Genomic DNA, 24,997 nt, shown 5'->3' on the forward strand with positions numbered 1-24,997 from the left:
GAGCTATTTGCTAATTACAAATTACCCATTCATTTCCTTCATTTCCATAGGGCGGTTGGACTCACTTTTAGCTCGAACGGCTGAATGGATTTCCACGAAACTTGGCAAAATTGTAGGGACTGGTAGCCCGATGTGCCTTTGCTATGTCTCAAGATATATGCTCCAGTGGTTTTTACGAAAATTAACTTTGAAAAATATATATTGGGCTACATTGGCCTATATATATGTTGGAGCCCAAATGTAGCCCAATGTAGCCCAATGAAGCCCAATGAAGCCCAATGTAGCCCAATGTAGCCCAAAGATGGCCGCCAGAGACAAAAAAAACAAATGTAGCCCAAATATCAGCCAGATGTAGCCCAACTATAGCCCAGTGACAGAATGACCAATCAGCTTCGCAAACCTCCGTTACGCGAAGCGGAGCGCTGTTACAGATATATATCTTTTTTTGAACGTTAATTTCTCAAAATCCACTGGAGCACATATATTGAGACCTAGCAAAGGCACATCGGGCTACCAGTCCCTAATATTTTACCAAGTTTCGTGCAAATCCATTCAGCCGTTCGATTATTATTATTATTATTTTTTTTTGCCCCGCGGGGCCCTTTTAAAACCTCCACATCAAACCTAGGGGGTCAGCGAGGATCTACTATGCCCCCTTATGGTCATTTTCCCCTTCGCTTTGGCCTCCTCTTGTCTCTCGATCCTACCGAGAGACAAGATGGCGGCCGCTACGGACTGTTTGGAATGTTTACAGACGCCGGAGAACCAATCAGCTTCGCTTCACAAAGCTCCGTTGCGCGAAAAGTACGCGTACTGGAGCGCTGCCCGGTCCGCTGTTACAGATATATATCTTTTTTTAAACGTTAATTTCTCAAAATCCACTGTAGCACATATATTGAGACCTACAAAAGGCACATCGGGCTACCAGTCCCTACAATTTTGCCAAGTTTCGTGCAAATCCATTCAGCCGTTCGGGCTAAAAGTGAGGCCAACCGCCCTATGGAAAACTCAATGTTAAAAACACGTTTTGGGACCCCCATTTTTTCTCGACCCCCCCTGGACGAACCCCCCCCCCCCAATTTTCAGGGGCTGCTCAGAAACAAAATGTGCCATTTTCCTGAAAATTTCAGCCAATTCCGTCCACAAACGCCAAAGTTATTTGACATAGAATTTTCAAAAATCCCATAGGAAAAAAATCCTAACTATATATACCTACTGGCGACCGCCAGTAGGTAATATATATATCGTGCAAACACAGTGAGATATTTACTGGGTTCTGTGCCTCGCATCACATGGGGGATGTTGACTAAGGAGCCTCAGGACGATAGCGGTACATATACATATATATATATATATATATATACATATATATATATATATATATATATATATATATTTTTTTTTTTTTTTTCCTCTGGCCTCTAGGCTGTGTAGTCTTTGACATTATGTAAATTTCAGTCACAAGACCATGATCTGAAGAGCTCTTACTAACCTTCAGATTAAACTGACACTGCACTTACCATATGATTCCCGTGATTTAAGCTTAAAAGTGAACTGTGCAACTTTAATAGATAATTCTAATCTCACTGGTATTTTATGATACATCATTTATGAAAAGGAGATTGGGCTGATAAAACTGCTCAGAGGAACAATGCATTTCTGAAGTTTGACAGGCATGAATTCCTTTACCTTGCCACTTCTGGTGGCTGCGCTGTTAATGGCGGTTTGATTAGAGAGCTATAGGTACTGACAGGTACTCCCGGAGCTGAGATGAAGTTTGTAATTTACTAGTGAGACTCAGCTTCAGGTCTTCCTACTGTAGGTGTCAGTATGTGATATTTTTGCTAAGGATTTGCCGATGAGGAGTTCGTATTATTAGAACTGACTTTAGATCTAAGTGGGCACTTTGTTCTGCATGTTGTGCCATCATGTCTTCCATGAAGAGGTGTGGCGCCGCGGCTAGGGCGACTGACTCCGGAATCTGGGAATCACGGTTCGATCCCCGTCACCGGCGACAGATTAGCCCAGCACCATGTGACTCTGCTTGCTTAATCTTCCCGATAGCCCCCAGCGCCTAGAGACCGTTACGGGTGATTGTGCGCTTTACAAATGTGGATTATTATTAATATTATGCCTGTCTGGGGACAAATGTAGATGCTGGGCATCACTCCCATAACGGTATTCAAGGTAACCTTTACCTTAAATCTGTTTGCCCCAATTCACATCTGAACCAATCTCTCCCTGCAAAACTATAGTTCATGTGGCAGTATCGCTCCCTTGATTGGTGCTCATGTATAAGAAAGCCTACAAATGGACGCCTGAATGTTTATGTTAACTTCCTCAATGTATCCTGTTAAAGTCCTCCGCAAATCACTTATGAGGACTAAAAAGTCGACTTTTAGAGCTGTGGACTGGATGATTTTGTTAGGTACTCTAGCAAAAGCATCAATTTGAATATTCGCCACAACTCTTCAAACTACTATACATATACGTTTCAACATGAAGTTACATACAGGTTGTACACACATGACAGGTGTGCCATCATCTCACAATTATATAAAGCACTGTGGTTTGATGTGATATGCTCTGTGAATTAAACTTTTTCTATAACTATATGCAAAGACAACAGTCAATCGTTTGATCCTGCAGTCACCATTGACAATTTTTCCTTTGTGCAAAAATGAATTTGTATTTGAATGCTTTCTACATTGCGTACTGGCAGAGGTGAACATGAAATACCACACTTTTAAAATATTATAATTAACCGACAAAATCCAAAGGATCGCCCTTCTCTTTTTTCGAGAAAGAAAATATAGCGCATGGTCAAAATTGCAAGAAATCAATCATACTTTGCTGGTTGGGAGTTTCCACCTTAATGTGACATATTATTTTTTGATAAACTCCATTTCAACCACAAATATTCAATGGATACTGGTGCTACATGAATATTTTGTTTATTCTTAAAATTGTTAACCGTTTCCTACATGCCTTTTCGGTTTATCAAAGCCCACAAGTTGCTGAGGTTCTAAGTCAGAGATAAAAAAAAAAGTTTGCAATATGTACAAAGGTCCTTTGACTGAAGGGTGGAGCTGTGATTCCATCCACTTAATTGTCACTTTTCTATAATTACCCTTTTCCTCCCCTTATGTTGCTCCCATCTACAGGTGCCAGGGACAATACAAATATACCCAAAATCTGTCAAAGTGAATATAATCTCAACAGAACTTAAGGGGAGTAGACAAAACCATCAAATAGACAATAGTAAAAAATATATTTTCCCTAACACTAACCTGAAAGGCGTACGGTGTATTGTCCACACAGTAGACTCTCACACTGTAGTCCAACGAGTTACAGGACATGCAACCGAATACGGCCAACTTGAGATGCTTTACTGCACAGTCTGTCAGTGGCTCCCCTACCAATGCATAGGTGCCCATACTGTCGAGGAGGATATGACAGGCATAGGGGTCCAGCAGGCAGTAACAGGAAGTTGTTTCATCTTCAAGTGACATAACTTCCTGTAAACACAAAGATACAAAACATATCTGAAATGACATGTTAGCCACTTGTTGAAAGCCTCCAGGACCAATTTAGTTGGCAACACTTGCTAAATAATCTCCCATAACCTTAACAATTACATGTTGTACTTATATTATGATAGAAGAAACAAATCCAAGCGGTGCTGTAAAATATGTGTACAAGTTAAGCAGACACAGTATGTGTAATAGAATCCATTTACTCAATGACTGAATACCAGCTCAAAGTAACTTTACAGTTTCTTCGTTCACCCACCGTTGACCATCAAAGTTGTATGCCTCTATGGGAATACAGGGGCTTCTAACACAAAATCCTGCTTGGCAAGTAAAGGAGGACCATCTAAATAGTACAGAAGAAATGGTTCAGGATTGTGTACCATGGGAAGAAGGAGAAAGTATTTCTTTGTTAATGGTTCATGAGGAGATATTTGAAGGGATTTGTTTTCACATTCTATCTAAAAATGGATATGTAAATGTGTAGGTTTAACAGGCGGTGGGGTTACCAAAGGTAAGTGGTCTGGCGGGAGGTGGGAATTTCAATGCAGAAAGGGAGAGCTTCATCAGTGGTTGCCTGTGGGTTTATAGATAGATACATAGGGTTACATAGGGCTACACGGCATGGGGTAATCACCAAAGCGACCAATGTATTCTGGGTGTGACTGGTCGTAAAGGCATTCCATAGAGTGTTAAGTGCATGTTCATTGAGGTATTCAAGATTAAGGAGGTCTCTTGTCTTCTTTAGGCGTGTGCCATAAAATTATACACTATGGTATCTCAGTATTCTGCTAGGGGCTATTTGAGCAGACCTCTTTTCTCTTCCCTACGTAAAGCTAAACATTTTGCATGGGACCACCAGATGAACTCATCTCTCCAGTGTTTAAGTGGGTGAGGATGGTGTCCGGTTTTAACGCAAGATCCATAATCCTGGTGGTAGTTTTCCTATTCTTTGGCCTAGGAAAGAGACCCAAAAAGCAAAGTGCAGCCATGGAAGCATCCGTCTTCTCAGTAGCCTACTCAATGTCAAGTAATACAACCCTCCAAAATGGTCATAGTGTGGGGTATTCCCAAAACATATGAAACAGGTCTGCCGGAGGGAGAGGCACGATGTCAGAACCAGGGTGTCAGCCAGTCCAGTAAATATTGAAAGTAGTATATGAGGTGTCAGATATGCTCTATGTATGATATAAAATTGGATGTTTTTAAATCAAGCAATTCTAGACACATCGTGATGGTATTCCAGTGCCTGCTGCTGTGGGGGGGTCATCAAATACCTAGCATAATTCTCCCACCCTGGAGTTTTTAAGGTGCTTTGGAGTTTAGTACGATCTGATAAGCAGGACCTGTATAGTCACATGATTAAGTACCTGCCCTGGCCTACATTATGCACTGTATGTAGAAGTTTATTGGTGCCTGGTTCAAGATCCCTGGCGCACCAGTGCGTTAACTATGGACCTTTTAATAGCGCTGTATAGTAAGAATCTGCCGGCAGACAAACCGGTTTGAGTGCATAGGTGTTCAAAGCTTAGAAGAGTTCCCTCTGAGAATATATCTCCAATTGGGTTAATGACAGCCTTCTCCCATGCTATAATTGACCTCGTTTTAAGGATACCATCCCCTATCGGGATCCCTCTAAGTACCAATAATGGAAAGTAAGGTTGTATTTGAGTATTGTGAGGGAAACTAAACTTTAGGCAGTTGTGAACAGAAGTGAGAAGCAGTGACTTCGGGCCAGATTTGGTGCATCCGGGAGCAAGGCCATTGTGTGGTTGAGTACCTGGAAGTTCAATTTCATCAAGATGATGTCTAGTTAGCCAATAAGCCACCCATTGGCGCTGAGTCACAAGATACTACTTGGAGAAGTCAGGTACCAGACTGTGGCAGTCTCAATTTATGCAGTTCTACTCTGTGCCAACACTTTCCCCAAATGAATTCTATGAAAAGTCAATCTAGTTTTGGAATAAGGATTGGAAGGTTTGTAAAGATGTAAAGGAGCCAGGGGAATATTGTCATTTTGGACAATGAGATGCGGCCTACCACCGAAAGTGGGGAAATGTTCCAGAAAAGGACTTGTGAACTTAGAGACCTAATGGCCTAGCCTACATTTCCCTCAAAAGGGCTTCTTAAGCATGGTAGAGTTGTATACACAGCTATTTAACTGTATTATGATGATCTAATGGCGGAGATCTGGTGCCCAGGTATGTTGCATGTTCTGGTTAGCCTTGGGCATTGTGGACAACAAAGACTTGGTATAATTAATGCCAGAGATGGCTATAAACTCCTGAGTAATGTGCACCTGTGTATCAATGTACTCAGTAAAGTATCAGACATATAAAGAAATGTAATCAGCTTATGCCCAAATGAGATGCATGTTTTTCCTTCCTGTGATATCCTAATCCTGACCCTGAGCTTTGAGATACTCTCCTGGGATTGTTAGGGCCAAAACATACAACAGAGGGGAGAAGGGGCAATCCTGCCTCATATCTATGGTCATTGAGTAGGAATCGGAGCTGTAATGACCTGACCTTACCCTGGCTGTAGGAATGAAATATAGAAGCTGAATCCATCTCATAGGTTCTAGTTCAAAGCTGAAGCCTTGTACCATCTGGATCATATATTCCTAGCTTAGTGTATTGAATTCTGTTCGAGGTCTAAGGAGAAACATGCTGATCAGGGCCAGGAGACAAATGTCTTCTTTAATAAAAAGGAAAGGCAAGCAAGCTAAATCAGGACTGCACCACTCAGAGAACAAAACATTGCATATAGTTATAATCGAATCATCCTCAAGATGGTAGAAAAAAGTGTCTTCTTTATTTTTTTGTTCTTTAAAAAGCCACAGCCAACGCATTTCATTCCGTAACACAGGACTTCTTCAGGGCAGTCACAAATCGTAGTGGGCGAGAGACGATGGATAATAACCACATGGAATCGCCTTCTTCTGACGGGAGCAGCGCTGACTCAGATCACGTCGGGCTTGACCAGCATTATGAGGTCCAATATGTGTTGTTCTTAATTCATCAGCACATGGTTCTAAAATCTGTGATTATTATACCACGTGATTTCATGGATGTTACCAGCATCATTGTCAATTGAATTCTTTCGGATGTACATACCCATGGATAAGATTACTGTCAAATTCGTGTGAACGCAATTCCATATGGTTATTATTCATCTTCTCTCTCTGACTATGATTTGTGAATGCCCTGAAGAAGTCCTGCGTTGCAGGACGAAACACGTTGGCTGTGGCTTTTTAAAGAACAAAATAATAAAGAAGAATCTTTTTTCAACCAACTTGAGGATGATTCGATTATAACTATATGCAATGTTGTGTTCTCTTTGAGTGGTACAGTCCTGATTTAGCTTGCTGGTATTGTTCCGCCAGAGTTGAAATAGGGGTGTGCTCCTGGACAGGAGGTACTTTCAGGTAGTGTGTACACAGGTTAATCCACAATCTTTTGCTTTGTTTGTTATATGTTTTTGATTGGTGCCGCATCTTTTGCGGTAGGTACCCTGTCCAAGCTGTATTGTTCTAAAAAGGAAAAGCACCTAATGTTTAGAGATGCATTGTACCTTGGGATAAACTCAGTTTATTCCAAGTGAGTTGGGTCTGGCATAAGGGATATTAGTTGATCCGCTATAATACAGCTGAAAATGTTGTACTCTGAAGATAGTATGATATTGGCCTGTTGAAAGACAACATCCCTGAAGAGTGTCCATGTTTTAGAATGGGAATGGCCAGCACTTTCCTGTAGAAATCAAGAAAGCTCCCAGATGACTGGCAGTCTCATAGAGGCGTTTTAATTTAGGGAAAGAGAACTAGTTGTGTGTGCAGTATAAATACCCATTGGTAGGCTGCCTAGCTCAGGGGTGCAGCTCCTGGAGAATAATCAGATGGTGTCCTGATTCTTCTGCTGTGATTTGAGGGTCTCTCATGAGTTTTTAAGGTACTCCGGCACTTAGAGTATATATTTATTTCTTCCAAGAAGCACTTGAGCCATGTTTGTGGAGGTTTTTTACGACTCTGACATAATAGGTGTAGAAGGGGAAATTGATCTCACTCTGGATATTCACTACAATACCACTATTATTAGTAATGGATTGTATGGTGTTCCTGAGGCAGACGGGCGGCGAGCTTAGTTTGTCAGCTTCAGTGTGAGTTAGGGCCATATACAAGAACCAGACTAAGCCCCTTATTCTTTCCACTAGTATTGCATGACGTTCATGGACCTGGGCTACAACCTCACAGGAACTTTTGTGTGATGTTGTCACGGGGTATGGATTGTTCAGTTTTTCGTAGCTCAGAGTCTACCACTGCCGGATCCCTGCTATTTTTTTAATACAGTTGCCTCTAACCACTACATTGAAAGCCTTCCATTCAGTGAGCGAGTGGAGACCATGTTTTCATATAAGCTGACTTATTCAATAATCACCTCTCCCAGAGTATCTCTGACAGGACTGAGGTGCCTTCCAGCTATAGTGGTTGGAAACGACAGGTCAGAATGGGAGTGGGCATTCTGCCCTAGGACCGTATCAATTGGAGAGGATTATAGTCAGAAAAGGTTTTGCCGTAATATGCTGTGTGAAGGACTGAAAAACGAATGTCATTGTGCAAACTATCCTATCCAGTGGGACATGTAAGATGTGTGGCGGTGGGATAAGATGGAGTATTCTTTGTTATTGGCATTCCTGATTCACCAAGCATTAGTCAGACAGTTACCAATGTTCCAGCCATGCCAATAAAACCTTTGTATTGAGGATGACAAGCGCGCCCTAGAGTGGGGTGGGACCTGTCTAAGGAGATGTCCAAAATGCAATTGAACTCACCGCCAATTGCCCAGGGCTCTAGCTTACCAGAAAAGAAGTCTAGGCACTGTGTCTAATTGTTCTTGGGTGCATATAGGCTTCCCAGGACTATTGGGGAACCATCAAATCTTCCCTAATTGGGCCATTGAGGCCATCAATATCAATGAATTCTCTTCAGCTACAAAAGGGATACCTGGTCTCTTTCAGATTGCTGACCCTCTTGAATATGTTCATAATAATGGTCCTAAAAAACTGACAGTTGAAGTTGTGGTCCGTCAGGGCCATCTAAATATGATTCTTGGAGGTACTCTATTTGCGTTGCCATTCTTTTTTCAACTGTGCCTGTATTCTGTAGTACTGATTGGTGGTTCCAATGCTCTTTGCATTCCATGTCATGAAAGAGTGCTTCCAACGAGATGACATGCAACTGTGAATTGGTGTGGATGCATTGGTCTGAGCCCAGTACCAGCATGCACATTTGAAAAATAATGTATCATGTATCATGAGGCAGCCATCCCTTTCCCCGTAACAAATAACCCAGTACCTGTCTGACTTTTATGAGTTACACATACCATTAATATCCTATCTAATTGTTAGGGTTTTTATTACATACTAAAAACATTCGCTGTCATACCAAAATCACATTAAGAATGTGCAAAAGATTGCCTCTTTTTCTAGTAACCAGGAGTAAGTACTCAGTGTTGTTTCCAAGTGGATCGAAGAAATAACTTGAAGCTGAACTCAGGTGTGAATGAGGTGGGAAATATGTGCTCAGTATTGCAGCAAAGGTCCAGCTAGCCTAAAGCCGGGTCTGGTGGCTCAGTGGACTAATGCGTCCCATGCAGGGGCCTGTGTTTGACCTCGTGGTCACAGGTTCAAATCCCAGCGGGTCTACTCAATCTTTCATCCATCAGAGGTCGATAAAATGAGTACCATTGAGTTGGGTAACAATAAACATCTGTTATTCAGCGCCAGGATACCTACGGGTGCGCTTTACAAATACACATGTTATGTTGTTAGACTTCACAATGGGTGCTGAGACTGGTCCATCTCTGGATTCAGAGGCACACATCGTTGGGTGCGGTTGATTGAAGCTTGATGACACATACAAGCACACAGACTATAGTCAATGTATGTTTTTTTCAGTTAAAGTACATTGCCTCATCTTGAATGTAAGAAATCTGTAGTGTTCATGCTTGTGCAGAGCCTTAACTTCAAAATGGATCCAAATCAATGTCACTGCATTTATTTGCAGAGCCCAAGCGTCATGATTTTAGAGTCAGCTTTGTTGGACTGTGCTTCCTTCTACAGTCTGCACTAAAGACGATGAAGAGTTTTTGAATCCTTACAACTTAAACCTAATGCCTGGCGTTTAAGGGTGATCACTTCTGCCACTTGCATACGTGAAGTCATCTGGTCACATCCAAAGGAATCGTACTGCTAGTGACTGCACAAGTCTCTCGTTTACCGCTTAGACACGACAACTGGGACCTATGAATTTTAGGTTTTTAGCTCACATCTCATCTTCAGCCTAGACCGTGAAAGCTGGACTAATGGTGTATAGATGCGCAACCCCCAGAATTCGGCCTGGACAGAAGGAGGTTGAACAATATCACCCTCATACACTTCACAACGTCAGCCCGGACAAAGAGAGCTGGACGCTCATTTGTGCCCTAGGCATGTTCAGCCTAGACATAAACAAATGGAGTAGAAGCCCATGCACTTCACATCTTCAGCATAGAGAGAGAGAGTGGATTAGCACATGCATGCATGGACAAGAGAGAGTGGATTAGCACATGCATGCATGGACAAGAGAGAGTGGATTAGCACATGCATGCATGGACAGAGAGAGTGGATTAACACATGCATGCCTGGACAGAGAGAGTGGACTAGCACATGCATACATGGACAAGAGAGAGTGGATTAGCACATGCATGCATGGACAGAGAGAGTGGATTAGCACATGCATGCCTGGACAGAGAGAGTGGACTAGCACATGCATGCATGGACAGAGAGAGTGGATTAGCACATGCATGCATGGACAGAGAGAGTGGACTAGCACATGCATGCATGGACAGAGAGAGTGGATTAGCACATGCATGCCTGGACAGAGAGAGTGGACTAGCACATGCATGCATGGACAGAGAGAGTGGATTAGCACATGCATGCATGGACAGAGAGAGTGGACTAGCACGTGCATGCATGGACAGAGAGAGTAGGCTAGCACATGCATGGACAGAGAGAGTACGCTAGCACATGCATGCATGGACAGAGAGAGTGGACTAGCACATGCATGCATGGACAGAGAGAGTAGGCTAGCACATGCATGGACAGAGAGAGTAGGCTAGCACATGCATGGACAGAGAGAGTAGGCTAGCACATGCATGCACCCGATGTCTTCAATCTGCAAGAAGACACCAGGAGGAGAGGCCCACGCATCCACTTAACATCGTCAGCATTATTATTATTATCATTATCCGCTTGGTGTAGCCTAAGCAGCTACCTCAAGGGGTTTCCTGGCACATGCCAGGAGGAAAGGATTCAAGGAGCAAGGAGAAGTGATTAGAAAAACCAGTTCTTTAGGCCCTTGCAAATGGCAAGGAAAGAGGCGCAGTTCCTCAGAGAGTCTGGAAGGGTCTGCCAAAGTTTTAGTCCTAAATATGCAAAAGAGCGTCCCTACATGGGGTTCAAACTGAACCTGGGTACAGTAAACAGGACCTGTTGCGAAGATTCCAGAGATCGAGATGGATGGTATGGGCGAACCAGATCCAACATTTATTTAGGTCCAACTCTGGCTTTCGCCATGTGTTCAGCCTGGACGGACAGAAACGGAACAGGAGCAGATACATGCACCCCTCATCTTTGGGTTTAACGGAGAGAAATGGAGTAGAATTACATGTATGTACAGCAGACCTTGGGACTACAAAGTGAAAAGGCAGGGGTCGCCGCTCGTATGCACTTCACATCATCAGCTCGAATAGAGGGAATCTGCTAGCAGTACATGCATGTATCTGAAATGATCAGTGTAGCTAGAAGTACATCCAAGCCCATGCTATGTTCAACCTGGCAGAGACAGGTGGAGTAACAGCACATGCGCCTTGAATCTTCAGCCCCAGTCCTCAGCAGTTTCAGTTAGCGCCTTACCTCCCATTTCCCCTGCTGGCTCCGTTTCTTCAAGCGGATGTTCCAATGCTCAGCACTGACCTCTGCACAGTGAGGTATCGTCAAGGCTGTAGGGGAGTGTAATAGCACATCTGGGGGTCCGCATGTTACTTCTGGACTAAGGACAACCTCTGCTCCTTCCGGCTGTAAGCTGTCAAAAGAAGCGTCAACAAAAACAGCATCAGACTGATATTCATTGCCACTTGAAGGATTTTTGAGCCTCCTTGCAATATCTATTTTGAGGGCTCCTTTTCGGGATAACCTTCATTTTTTTCAGCATTTTTAGCTAATTCAAGCACGCATGAGGCCAGACTATGAATTGTAATTTAACATTTTCGGAAATGAGGCACACAAAAAACGCTCAAAGCACAAGCTGGCCATCGTTCATCAAATAGCACATAAGAAACATTGAAGAAGCACTAACAAACTAATCTTTGTTTGCCCCGGGTTTTTGCATTTTTTTGTTTTTTTTTGCAACAATATTTTGTGTGGAATTCGACGTCCACCAGCCTGTTAAACTCATTATTAACCCTGGGCGAATTACTACGCTACGCTCGTGTAGTTTGCGAAGTTTCGCTACTTCCCGCTACGCGAATTGCACGTAGCATAGTGCAAACATGCGTAGCGTAGTGTAGCCGTAATTTTTTGCTTGCTCGCGGGCTTCAACGTCAAGTTGGCGGCCGTAAGCGAGCAAAATGACATCCCGGCGAGACTTTTTCCTCGTTCGCAATCAGCAACATCAAGTTGCCAATCGCGAGCGTGGAAAATAAACCTCCCGGCGAGATTCTCAACGCGGGGTGGTCAGGTTTCTCATTGCGAGTGGTCGTGTATTCTCATGACCGCTCGCGATGAGAAACTACCAGTCTGCGTTGAGAAAGCTGCGGCTCGAGTAAAAATCTTCTCGAGCGGCAGAAAACGACTGCTTGCACTGTGCAATATGTGGTTTGCACTGATTGCACAGTGTGAACAAGCATCCAGCACTGTGCAATCAGTGCGAACAGCATTTTGCACAGTGCACTACGCAGTTCACGTAGCTACTCATAGCTCACGTAGTGCGAAGTGCACTTCGCGTAGCACTACTACACAAACTATGCCCAGGGTTACCTATTATACGAAAGATACCATAGGGGTGGCTAGATGGATTTTATTGGGCTTCCGCATAATATTAAAATAAGATGTATGCACAACGTGTAAATTTGAGGCTTTAATTTCACAGAATGACAAGTACAGGAAAGAGAGTAGTGGGAGGGCAGAGAGGAAGGGGTAAAGGTGGAAAAAGAGATGAGGTGTAGAGAGAAAAGAGGAGAAATACAGAGACAAACGTGATGTAGAGAGAAGAGGCTGCTATTGAGGAAGAGCGAGAGAGAGAATGAAATAGAGACTAGTGAGGAAGGGAAAGGGGCAACATGAGCGAGATAAGTTAGAGATGTTGAGTTGAAATAGTGAAGGGGATAGAGAAAGAAAAGAAAAAGAGGAGGAAATGGTGGATGAAGAAAAATAAGTAGATTTACAGAAAGTTAGATAGCAAGACCAGAGTAAGTAAAAGAGAGAGATGAGGTAAAGGTAACAGATGAAAATAGAGGGGTGGGATGGACAGGTGACATAGTTAACTAATGGTGAGTTAAATTGCAAAGTTAGGTAGTGAGAAAAAGGTGGGGAGAGAGATGTGAGGTAGTGAGATATGAGGCAGTCAGAAAGAAATTAGATAGGAGGCGACAAGGAGAATGGTGAAGTGAAAGGGAGGGGTGAGAGACAGGTAGAAATGGGTGAGGTATAGCTGGGAAGACAGAGTTAAAGGAGACGAAATAGAGGGGCTGAGTAGATGAAGGGGAAATCCAGGCAGGTAAGATGTAAACAGAACAGTGAGGTGCAGAGAGAGACAGAGTGTTAAGGTAGAGAGAGTTGAAGTAAAGAGTAAGGGGTAGAGTGGTGAAGCTTTAAAGGTAGGCACACAAATGGTGAGGTCATAAGAGACAGTTAGTGTGATGTGGGGTAGCGTGGCAGTTGAAATGAGAGGTGAGATAGAGTACGAATTTGGGAGAGTAAAGATAGGCAGGTCTATAGGTTCAGCTAGATGTAGAAATAGAAAGGGAGGTAAAGAGAGAGTGGTGGTTAGTCGAGTGAAACATGGGAAAGGAAGGTAGATATGGCAGAGAAAGAGGTTTGAAAGCGGTCAAAGAGGGCGGTGCCAAGAGAAGTGACAGAGTGAAGCATAACGATGAGTTCATTGGTGGGGTAGCGAGAGATGAGATGCACAAAGATAGAGAGGTGGAAAGAGACTGTAAGTAGATAAAGGTGAGGCAGAAAGAGAGGGCAGATGAGACAGGAGGCGAGACATCTTACAGAGGAAAGTAAGGGTGCTTGAGGTAGACAGAGAAATGCAGCATGAGGTAAAGAGGGATGAGCAATACAGGGAGAGAGAAGAGTTAGATGAGCTAGAACTAGAGACAGATGCAGCATATGAAGCATAGCTAAGCAGAGGGAGAGGGGTTAACACAGAGAAAGAGTGGCTAGAGAGAGCGAGACAGAGACAATGAGTCTTCTGACTGTTTTGATACCTTTACCAGTGCGGATCCTAGGAAAGCAGGGGCACCTGTCTGGGTCATTACCATTATATCCATGCCTTAGAACGGCTATGATGATATCAACACCCTTCTTGTAGAACATACTGATGCAAGCAAGTGGTGCTGTCATCTATGCATATAGTGATAGGGCAGACAGGGAGGACTCACTGTCATTTGCATAGAAGGCCCTAAACTGAACTTGCATATGACTGCCACCAAATGAAGAAGGACTAAGGATGTCCTAAACTCAATAGTGCTATTGTGAAGAAGCAGTGCTTGCACTGTATCTTTCAAACTGAGATCCAATGTTGCTTTGAGATGATCTCACACAGGTAAGATTTTCAGGCTATCCTCATGAGCTAAGGTTGCACACTACAACTCTAAATCATTTACATTGTCATCGGGTATCCTGAAAATAAGCACATTGATCTGATCCTCCTAGACAAACATTGTGCACCTCTGGCGTAGCAGTTCCAAAAAGTACCAGTAGAAATTCGCAATCAATAATTGTTATCAAGAGTAGGGCAAGTACTTTAAAGGTAATGTAGCCTGCAGCAAGGTACCAATAATGACATAACAAAATATTACAGTTTTACTTAGCATTAACACCACCCTTACTAATTAGTATATATGATTTATTGTCTCTGATCCTCAGAACATTTGATATTTCTAAGTACATAATAGTGTGATATTTGTATTGTGTGAATATATTTTGGCTGAAATAAAATCAGCCAACTTATTAGCCACTTGAGAACTTCCTGGTCTTTGTATTGTTTTTATTCTTTCTCTAACGACTAATTTATTGACTTAGTGGGACAAATTCCAGTTTCCAGTGTATGACAATGGGACAATGAAATACACATCAGAAAAACACCGTGTACCTTCTCGCGGAGTACATGGTGCACTGACTTTACACAGGGAATGACTCTCCCAGAATTGAGAAGGCATCTCCAATGTCATACTACTTATTGCACCAAGTTAACCCATTGGATCTTGGTTTAGGCTAAATGTTTTTTTTTAAAACAACACATGAAAAATGTCATAGCATATTTCATAAATGAAGATGCAGAGTGTAATATGCTATTTATTGAAGGAGAGCAGTGGCGGTCCATGCAGGTAAGTGCAGTGTGGGCAGTGAGGCGTGGCAGGGGCGGGGCGGAAGGGAGGGTGAAGGCGACAGACGGCGAAAAGGGAAAATTAAATAAATAAATATTTCCTTTTCCGTCCTCTGTCAAGATCCCCAAACCCTGCGCCGCCTCACCGCGCTTACCTGCACGTAACCGCTGTTGGAGGAGAGTGGCTTCATGACCTACTCGGGGGTTTGGCTCCACTGCACACAATAGAGCATGATGCCAAAGCCTGATAATACTGCATTGCGTACTGTGAAATATGGATACAATATAACAAATTACATGCCAAAAGCAGTTTAATATATTACCCAACCAGAGACTGGTGCAGTGTAAATCATCATAAAGTTTGAGAACAAGACACTAACAGAAAATATAGACAGGTGCTGCTGCACCGTGGATCATACAGCCAGAGACTGTTGGGATGTAATAAATTATAGAGCTAGTGACTGATGACATGTAACTCTTCATCCGGTTAGCAACTGATTGATGAACTGTAAAATATCATTTAGTGACTGCTGCATTGTCGCACACTGTACCGCTTTGACCGGTGAATTGTGAAATAAATGAAACCTCATTGGCTAATGCAGCTTAATAATATATACTGACCTCAAAAGATACATTGTAGCACAGCATACACTTCATAACTAATAAAATACAACACAATATAGGAGTAGTACTTTATTCACTAGACATTATCGAGGCGCGGGTCCTATTTCGATTTTTAACAATACTAATTGCTCGTCCAAGCTACAACTGGGGAAACCTTCGATCAATCCATCTTCAGAACCTATGCTAGTACCCTCAGCTCATAATGATATCTTACTTGCCCCATGTTGCCACATACACAAATTTATCTGTGGCCACTCTAAGAAATTGGGTTATTAGTTGTGCAGGATGTGAGTCCTGTGCAGGTAATAGATTTAGAATTGCCTCCTTAGTGGGGAACCTAGTATCCCACTGTAGCACTTGATTCTCTCTGTATAGCGAAGCAGAACAGCCTCCAGGTCTGCTCAGGGTAGGTAGAGTGGGCTAGTATTCTCTAGCCACTGGCACACAACAACAACACTAAATAAATGCCTGTTTAGTCAGTTTTTTTTTCTTTGAAAAGGGAAAAGAATATTTAGTATATACACATGCACACACACACATACACACACACAAAATACTAAGCATCAATTTACAAATATGTACAGCAGGTAGATGGAAGCACCATTGGTGACACCGTTATATCACATTTGATCCCTTGTGGTTCAAGAACACATCACAATACCTGCCTTACTTATACCAGATGCCAATTCACAATATAAGGGGGTGTCATTTAGGGGTGGGTGTTACTTGTGTAATTTACTGTAGCGTAATTATGTGAAATTACAGCAAAATTAGGAGTGGTTACACAGAATTACGCAAGGAGTGTTAACTAGCATTTAGCACTATTTTCTAAGCACTAAATACACCCTTGTGTTCAAAATGGACTTGAGAAGAAATGTTGCACTAAGGAAATAGTGTTAATTGCAACAGAGCACAAAAAGCAACAGTCAACAGATGCTCGTGCTCGCTAAATGTGTTGTTCCTGTGCTACTGTGGTAGGAATTTTGTGCCAAATTGCTCTTAAATATACAAGTTGGAGTAATTATGCAATTGTTGGTAATTCCCCTTCAAAAGAGTAAAGCAAAATTACTGGAATGACTCTAATTACATAAATAAAATATTACCTGGGCCTAATTCACTATAGACAAAACAGGCCTGTTGGTTTTGTCCATTGGTCACCATATTATCAGACGAAGCTAACCTATCGTCTTTGTCAGGGGATCACCATTAAAATATAAGGTAGGGCAATTGGCTTTGTTAGGGGTCTCCACATTATAAGAACAATAACATGGTAGATATTCCCTAAACACCATTGAAATTAATAATAATGTTAAAATGCATTTATTATCCATAGTTATTGTTTAAAAAGCATTTTAAAGAAGGCATTGCAAAGCAAAATAAAATGTCAGACTCTTTCTTTACACTCATCAGGCCACATAAAATGCAGCTATAGGACAAACCACTAGGGGTCTCTGCACCCCCAAGCTGAAAAGCTCCAGTTTCAGGAGTGCTTAAGGATCAGCTAGGCAATTTCCATAGTTCATACATCTTATAAACAAGGAGGCATAGGATTAATTCCTTTAAATCCTTCCTGGGGGACTGCTTCACTCTCCACAACACCCCCAAAATACATTGGTAGTGCCCCAAGCCCTCCTTGGGGTTCCACGAGGGAGTGAAAGTCCTTGACAAAGCAGTGAATAAATAGTGCGTGGTTGCGCTGAATACCTTTTCTTAGTAGTATTATACTCTCTCAGTGCTTCCAGTAATGTTGGGGCAGTGTGGGAAGCCCACTTATGTATTGCCTTGCCAGCTTCTTGCCCAGTTCACAGGATCCACTGACAACGCGGGAGCGGGCATGCTCACTTTCCCACTTGCAGGCAAGCTGATGTGTGTGCTGGACCTCTCAGCTCCAGCTCAAGTCAAGGGCTCGTGGAACACTCACACGGGGTAACACAACGTCGCCCACCATTTTCTACCTATGCCATTTTTTGGGGTGCTAAAAGAGATGGGGTCCGGGGCCTGCTCACAAGTAGATGATCCAGCAAGGCTTCTTTGTGGTGCAGCCCCTGGGAAGACGGGAGACCTCCGGGGGCCATCAGTATTTGATGAAGAGGGCTGTATGAATGCCTGCTTCCACTAGCAAAAACAGAAATATCAGTCTGCTGTCCCCTGAGCCCTGACACACTCTAGGGGGTTTTAGGAAATGGTGACAGAACCCTTTGGTCCTATTTTAAGGTCAAAGGTCAAAATACATACATGTGCATAACTTGAGATGGATGGACTGATTGCAATGGTTTTTGGTTCATTATGCTCTTGGTGGTAAGCTCTTGCCACCTGGAGTATTTCCAGGGGCATGCATTGAGAGGAGCTAGTTTCAGTCGTTCTCTACAACAGCCTTCACCGCTGCTTCCCTCACCACAAGCCCCGTGGCCTACTGGCCATCTTGCATGGCCCTGGCGGTGAAGTGAAATCCAAGTTTTCCTGCAACTTGTCCTCAGGAGGCATAATGAAGCCACAGCTACTGGCCCAGAGAGACCCATCTAATCCTGGGGAACAGCTGTAGGCAAAGTCCTTAGTCCATCAGGGGTATCACCTGTTTTTTTCTTTCAGCTGTCCATGATTCTGGTATAGTCGCCATCCAGGTTCTCTTTTTTTTTTCTCACTTCTGTTGGGTTTATTAAATGTGGCTGGGTAGTTCTAAATGGCAAGCACCATTTCCACATCATCCCTCCAACCCTGTCCCCACCCTCCTGCACAGCTCTGAGGGACAACCCAACTTGCAGAATCTTTCTTCTCTTTTTAGAACTCCTCGCACCCATGGAGAGGTCTAGCTATGGTAATGTGAAAACCCTCCATGTGGTCACTCCATAACTAGTTCTGCAGCATATCCCCTCCCACTTGTTTCAGAGCCAAGCTGGCTAGGGAAGACATGGGGCAGGCCTGGTGTCAAGTTCATCTCCTTGTGATAGGGTAGACCTCTCTGATCTAGTCCTTGGGCACAGCCCCTAAGCAATCCTGTCAAAGGAAGGCCAGGGCCTCACAACACCGAAGCCCTTTGTCCGGTGTCTGGAAGCATACCACATCACACCACAAGGGAGCCATCCAGCTGCCAGGTGACAGTTGAATGTTTACAAGCTTAAGGCAGGAAAATTGTAACTTTTTAAAAGTAGGTGTTGCTTAACAGTTAGAGAAATTTTGATTTCACCAGTTGGGAATAATTATTAAAATGAGTCCTTGAATTATTTCTCTTGCAGCTACAAATCCAATTGTAGCATTAATTAAATGAAACAATGTAGTTCAATATTTCCCTATGAAAGCAGCCAGGCTTTCTACAGTGCAAATAGTTTTTGAGGATATTTCTCTGTAAGGACACATTTAACATTAACATTTACATGTTCTAGTTTTTAATACAATGCATCTTGCCTTATGGGAAATAAGACCAACTTAGGGGTGACTTTGCAATATTTAAAAGTAAGGTGTAGACCTGTCAAAAGGGGTTATTTTGACAACTCAAATTTGCACTTTAAAACTGTCACAGGCATATTACCTGTGTGCAGCTACCAGACTGCACATAATGGTAGTGTCTCATGTGCTGCCTGCCAACGTATGCATATGCATGTGCACATGAGTTTACTTATATCCGCCCTGCCCCCCTACCCTAACTGCTTTGCAGTGTCTTCATATTAAAAGTTGGACACTAATGGTAAATACGCTCAGTCCAATTACTGTGACATTACCATGAGGGAAACTCTGTCAGTGAGACTCACCCACAGTAAAGGTCTAAAAACCTAGGGCCATATTATACAAGTGCCCCAGGGGCACAACAGGCATTTACACCCGCTTTGCGAGCCCCAGGGGCACTTTGGTATTACAGATGAGGCTGCTGACACTTGTGCGGCCCCTTCTGTAATAACGATAGCGCTGGTGCACTGAAAACACCAGCTCTATCTTCAGAGGGTGTGCCCCAAGCAAATAAGGGAATCCCTTTGCCTTAGTGGCCATGCTGTTATACAGAGAGGGGAGCAGAAGCAAAGAAGCTCTCAGGAGCCGCACTGCCAGTGCGCCAACTAAATTGCAGGCGTCTGGTGGGGAAAAGGGGGTCCCAGATATCCCCTTCCAGCCGGGTGCAGTCACTGGCTGCACCCGCCTGCAAGGGTATCTCTAATCCCCCTTAAAGGTGCCACTTGCACTGTGAAAACATGGAGCAACTTTAAAGCAGCTTCTCTGTTTATCACATGAATGTGCTGCCCCCAAGGCAGCGAGAGTTCGCAGCTGCCCTGGGGGCAGCACAATCACTCTAATACGGGGCATTTGCCTGGATTGCGCTGGGTGTAAATTGGAGAAAGGTGCGTCTCATCATGCAACTTTTTGCAAAGTTGCATGATGAGACTTTTTTTTACAGTTAGAGCTTAATTATGGGTATTAAGGTGAATTCCAATAAGTGCGGTAACTAGTAGTAGCACCACAATTGAAATTCTGAGCATTGCTGTTACGTCAGCCCCTCCAACAGGTTTGCCCTAGAAACTTTGGCAAGCCAAACCTATTGAGGTTTGTTGGGAGAACATTTGTGCTTGATAATGATAGAATTTCTGAATGCCGATATAGTTTGGTAAGCACAGAATTATGCAGCCATTCTCCACTTTCAAAGAGAAAGGTTAGAACAGGATACATTTACCACATCTGGTGGATACCTCACCATGCTTTGCTGATATTTATCGGATGTAATAAACCACTCACCAGTTCTGCATCAGTCACTATTGTGGGGCTTCTCTTCGGGTTGTGATTCATTAAGCAGTTTGTAATAGGAAAACATGAATTCCAGGAAAAGTGACACACTGCATATGGTGCTACAATGTGGTGTTGCCAGGTCAGCTGCATTAAGAAGGAACAGGCCTGGCCCTCTAGGTTTATTATTTAAAAACATATTCTAAGTTGGGGGTATCAACATATATGAGTAAGAAAAAAAATGTACTGCCTTCATAAGGATTTCTGGAGCTCCACATAAGATATAATTTGGGGCACCCTGTTCAGAACAATTATTAATTTATTCGAAATTTTCAGAATATTCATGCCCTTGTGATGCCAAAAAATAGAGGATCATATGCTAAACAAAAACAAGGTTGGGAGAAAAGTGAGGTTGGGAAACATGAGTTAAAAAAATAAGTGGCCAATAGGTAAACTATAGAAGAGCAATAAGAATTCTGTACAGACAGGAAAAGAATCAGAAAGACAGGCAAAGTTTTAGACTGAGAGGAGGAGGGAGCCATGGATAAAGAAATGTAGAGAGAAAAAGGTGAGGCAGAGAGAGGTAATATAGAAAGAAAAATGATCAGCAGAGTTGAGGGAATGAGAGATGTATAGAGAGATACGAGGTTGAGAGTGGTGAGGCAGATAGATGGGCAACATGATAAGAGATATAGGAAAATTGTTTAGGTAAAGATCAGTGGGGCAGATTGGCAGTTACAAAAGGAGGTGAAGTGTAGACATGGATGAGATGCAGGGAAAAAGAAGTGCAGTAGAGTTAGGGTGAAGTACAGAAAAAGGTGACTTTGTTAGGTAAATAGTTTGGTCAAGTTTAGAGAAAGGTTAAGTCGATGGAGGCGAGATACTGGAAAGTCAGATGGAGTTGACTGAAACAAAGCAAAGCACTATTTAGAGTTCGAGGCAAAGACAGTCAGCATGTTATTTGAGGGATAGCTGGCTTCTAAGAGTGGACAGTTGCAGCATTCGGATGTTCTGTCCTTTAAAGAGGAATGTCTTCAGTTCTTTCCTAATTTGGAGTAGAGGTGAGATAGGGTGTAAAAAAGGGAAGATGTAGAAACAGGTCAAAATAGTGATAGAGAGACAGGTAAGGTTTTGAGAAAGAGGTAGATTGAGGTGGGATAGAGAGGGGCGTATTGAGCGAAAGTGACATATTTGAGCTACTGAAAAGTGAGATAGTGAGAGGGGATAGATGCACAGAGATGCAAAGATAGGTTGATAGAGAGAAGTAAAAAGGGAAGGGTGAGGTAAAAGAGGCAAGGTGAAGTAATCTGAGAGACATGCAACAGAAAGGCTTTTTTAAAACGTATTTGCCACCTACTGTCTGGAAGCGTGAGAGTTAAGGTTGGGGACCTCAGATTGAATGCTAAACTTCTCTGAAATGTGAATGGCAATAGCTGTGAAATTAGAGAAGTTCTTTTTTTATATTAATTGTCATTATGGTTGCACCTCTGTGAATTCCTCATCTTTTGCCCTCGGGCCCTTTGGAAGGTGGAGGCAATTGCCTACTACGTGCCTTAAGATACCTGCTGTTCTTCTCTCAAGATGACCATGGTCTGGCCTATCAATCGAGATTTGTAAATGTCCAGGTCGGCTGAACCGCATTGTGCTGCTCTCCTAATTGGGTGACTCTGATACACTCTGCAAGTGTTCCATGACATCAGCCTTGAGGACACAGTGCACAATATCCTTAAAGGTGCATACAAGATTTGCTGCAGGAAAGAAATTATGCATCTAATCACTGGTCCAGGCCCTAAAAGTATGTAAAATCTTTTTTGTTTACAGTCTGTCAGATAGTCAAAAACATCTTCATCTATATAATCAAATACCCATCAAAGAAAAACCACATTAGGAACACATAAACATATATAATGTATAAAATATGAAATAAAACACAATTCACCACACACAAAAGTAACATATAAAAGCACTACAGTTTCAATGGGCTAGTCTTCACAGGGAAATATTATAAAGAATACAGCACAATTCATTACACACAAACATAACAATCAACCTACGGCGGCATATACAATCACTGCAATTACAACAGGGACATCTTAATCAGAAAGCATGGTATGCTGGGCCTGAACTGCTGCTCTAAGAAAAGTGCCTACATATACGCTTGTCTCATCATCCAGCATTTGTAAGAGAAAAACTGAATACCTCTAAAATCACTAATATTATGTTTTTTTATTAAGCAGAAGTAAAAAGTGCTTCGCCTATCTTAAATAAAAATTTGCAAAAAAGAGCAAAGTGCTGCATGGACTGACCAGAACTCCCATCAGGGTTCATTTGAAAACCCAGGGGGAAGCATATTAAGTATTTTATTGTGCCAGCCCGAATCCGAAACAACAAGCTACGTTCCCAGTGCCCTCTTGCTGAAAGAAGGCAAAGTCCCTGGTCAAAGTGGCTTCTGCACTTTTCCATACTGCTACCCAAAGTAATGCAGGACATGCTCTAATGTGATCTTTTATATATGGTAAACCCAGTTCTTCTTGGCTGATGACATAGGAGGACAATATAGGGATCCACAGCACCTTCCTGCAGAACCTATTTTCTTCAATCTGTATAGCGTCAGAGTTGAAGATACCCCATATCCCAGCTCTGTGTGCTGCGACAGTAGTGCACTGAGTTCATTAAAGATGGAACAAGAGGCTAAGTGTGCCTCCTCCTGGCGGCTGGGGTGGATTACATAGTGAGCCAACTGCCCTAGACAACTTAGACCTATGCTAAGAAACATAAGCCATCCAAGAACCTGAAGCAGCTACCGTAACCCCAATTAGGAAAAAATGCTGGAGCATCTTAAACTGTTAGTACCTACAAAAAGGTTTGCTAACGTCTTACTCTTTGGACCACACGCCATAATGTAGGATGGAACAAAGTTGATTTGTAAGTCCAAGGAGCTCATAAAGTTCACAAAGGCATACCCCTCATGATATAGCACTTTTGGTGTTCTGCCTGTCAGCACTGCGTCAGTGGAATAAAGGAGAGAAGGGGGCGGTAGCCCTTGGATTCTGGGTGTATATGGGGTAGCAGTGGCTAAAAAAGGGTGAAGCTTATTCATACATAATATAAATAAAAGAGAGGCAAAATCACACCCGTATTTCCCCCTCGTAAAATACTTATAGCTTTGGACACCTTTCCATCTGCACTTATTCTAACCCTAGCCTTCCTTTCTCTGTGCAAATACGCCATAAAGTGCACCAGTGCTTCATCCATCCCATTAGAGGGAAGAGTTTCCCATAACTTTGAGCGATTGGCACAGTCAAACGCTTCAGACAGGTCCATAAATGGCAAGTATAAAAGGGAACGTTTAACAACAGTATATTTTCCAATAATCTGTAACTAATTAAGACATTGCTCAACAGTCCTCAAGCGACTTCTGAACCCGTGTTGACAAGGATACAGAATAGGCCTTTCCTATATCCACTCTTTAATCCTGTTATACAACACCCTCCCTAAAATTTTAACAAATGTGTATATTAGGGAATTGGGCCTGTAGCATCCTAGGTTACAGCGATCTCCCAACTTAAAGATCGGTACAATAATGGAAGTTTTTCAGGACTCCGGGAGTGGGGAGTTAACATGGTTGTTAAAAACATTATTTAATAGTGGTGTCCAAAACTCCAGGTAGCATTTTATAAGACAAATAGGTACTTTCTCTGGACTGTCTGGACATGGGGTCTATTGGACCCAGATTATTAGTGGTTGAACCAACTAGGTGTGTTAGGTGGGGATGGAGGGCGGAAGGGTCTTAATAGGGCTTTGCTACTCTTGGAACAGGGGTTGGGAGTGCTCCCACCACCTGATGGTCTATGTCTTCTGCTAGTAGGCAGGCTTCTAGGAGCCCTAAATTGTCCCTGATCATCTGAGTAAAAAATTGGGCTGGTTCAGGTAATCTCCATGCCAACCTAGTATTGTCTGATGAGGGTTGAAGGTTACATGCCCCACTGTGTACTCAATATTGAGGCTTTGATAACAATAAAAGTTCTGCTTTAATGGGATTGGGGTTTCCAAAGTTAGAGGAGACAACTTTCCCGTGCACAACAGTCTCTAGTGTTAGATGGGATCAAGAAGTAGTAGTTGTTTACAGTCAATCTGCTTGTAAAAACTTTAATTTTTGGTCAATATATATGAAATTAATTACGACGCGCCATTTTTTTTTAACGGAAAACCCCACCCATCCTACCCATGCACTACTGCCACATGTGGCATCTTTTTAAATAACTTTGCATCTGAGCTGGATGCAAACATTTTCCTGTCGAAATCTACAAAATATACAGCAAATAGTAGTTCATGAGGCTAAATCCACAGTTATGCAGATAAGATGTGGTAGCTGTTGATTAACATTATTCTAGTGACCCATGTAATGCATATGGTAAGTGAAAAAGTGTAAAAGATCAGGCAGTCAGAAAGAGGCACAATGTAATTGATCAACCTGCCCTCTACTGGCGGC

General features: G+C 42.7%; 1 protein-coding gene across 1 annotated transcript in view; it reads right to left on the reverse strand.

Annotated features, from left to right (window-relative positions):
- UNC5D (unc-5 netrin receptor D) overlaps nucleotides 1-24,997 on the reverse strand; it is a 1,369,357-nt gene that overhangs the window by 165,188 nt on the left and 1,179,172 nt on the right. Inside the window, exons 12-13 of the mRNA XM_078666140.1 lie at nucleotides 11,481-11,649; nucleotides 3,291-3,518 (exon numbers count right to left, since the gene is read on the reverse strand). Of these exons, the coding sequence (XP_078522266.1) occupies nucleotides 3,291-3,518; nucleotides 11,481-11,649 (397 nt within the window). The remainder of the gene's footprint in view (nucleotides 1-3,290; nucleotides 3,519-11,480; nucleotides 11,650-24,997) is intronic.

This window comes from Lissotriton helveticus, chromosome 11 (assembly GCF_964261635.1).
Source record: "Lissotriton helveticus chromosome 11, aLisHel1.1, whole genome shotgun sequence".
In the NCBI taxonomy this organism is placed as follows: Eukaryota; Metazoa; Chordata; class Amphibia; order Caudata; family Salamandridae; genus Lissotriton; species Lissotriton helveticus.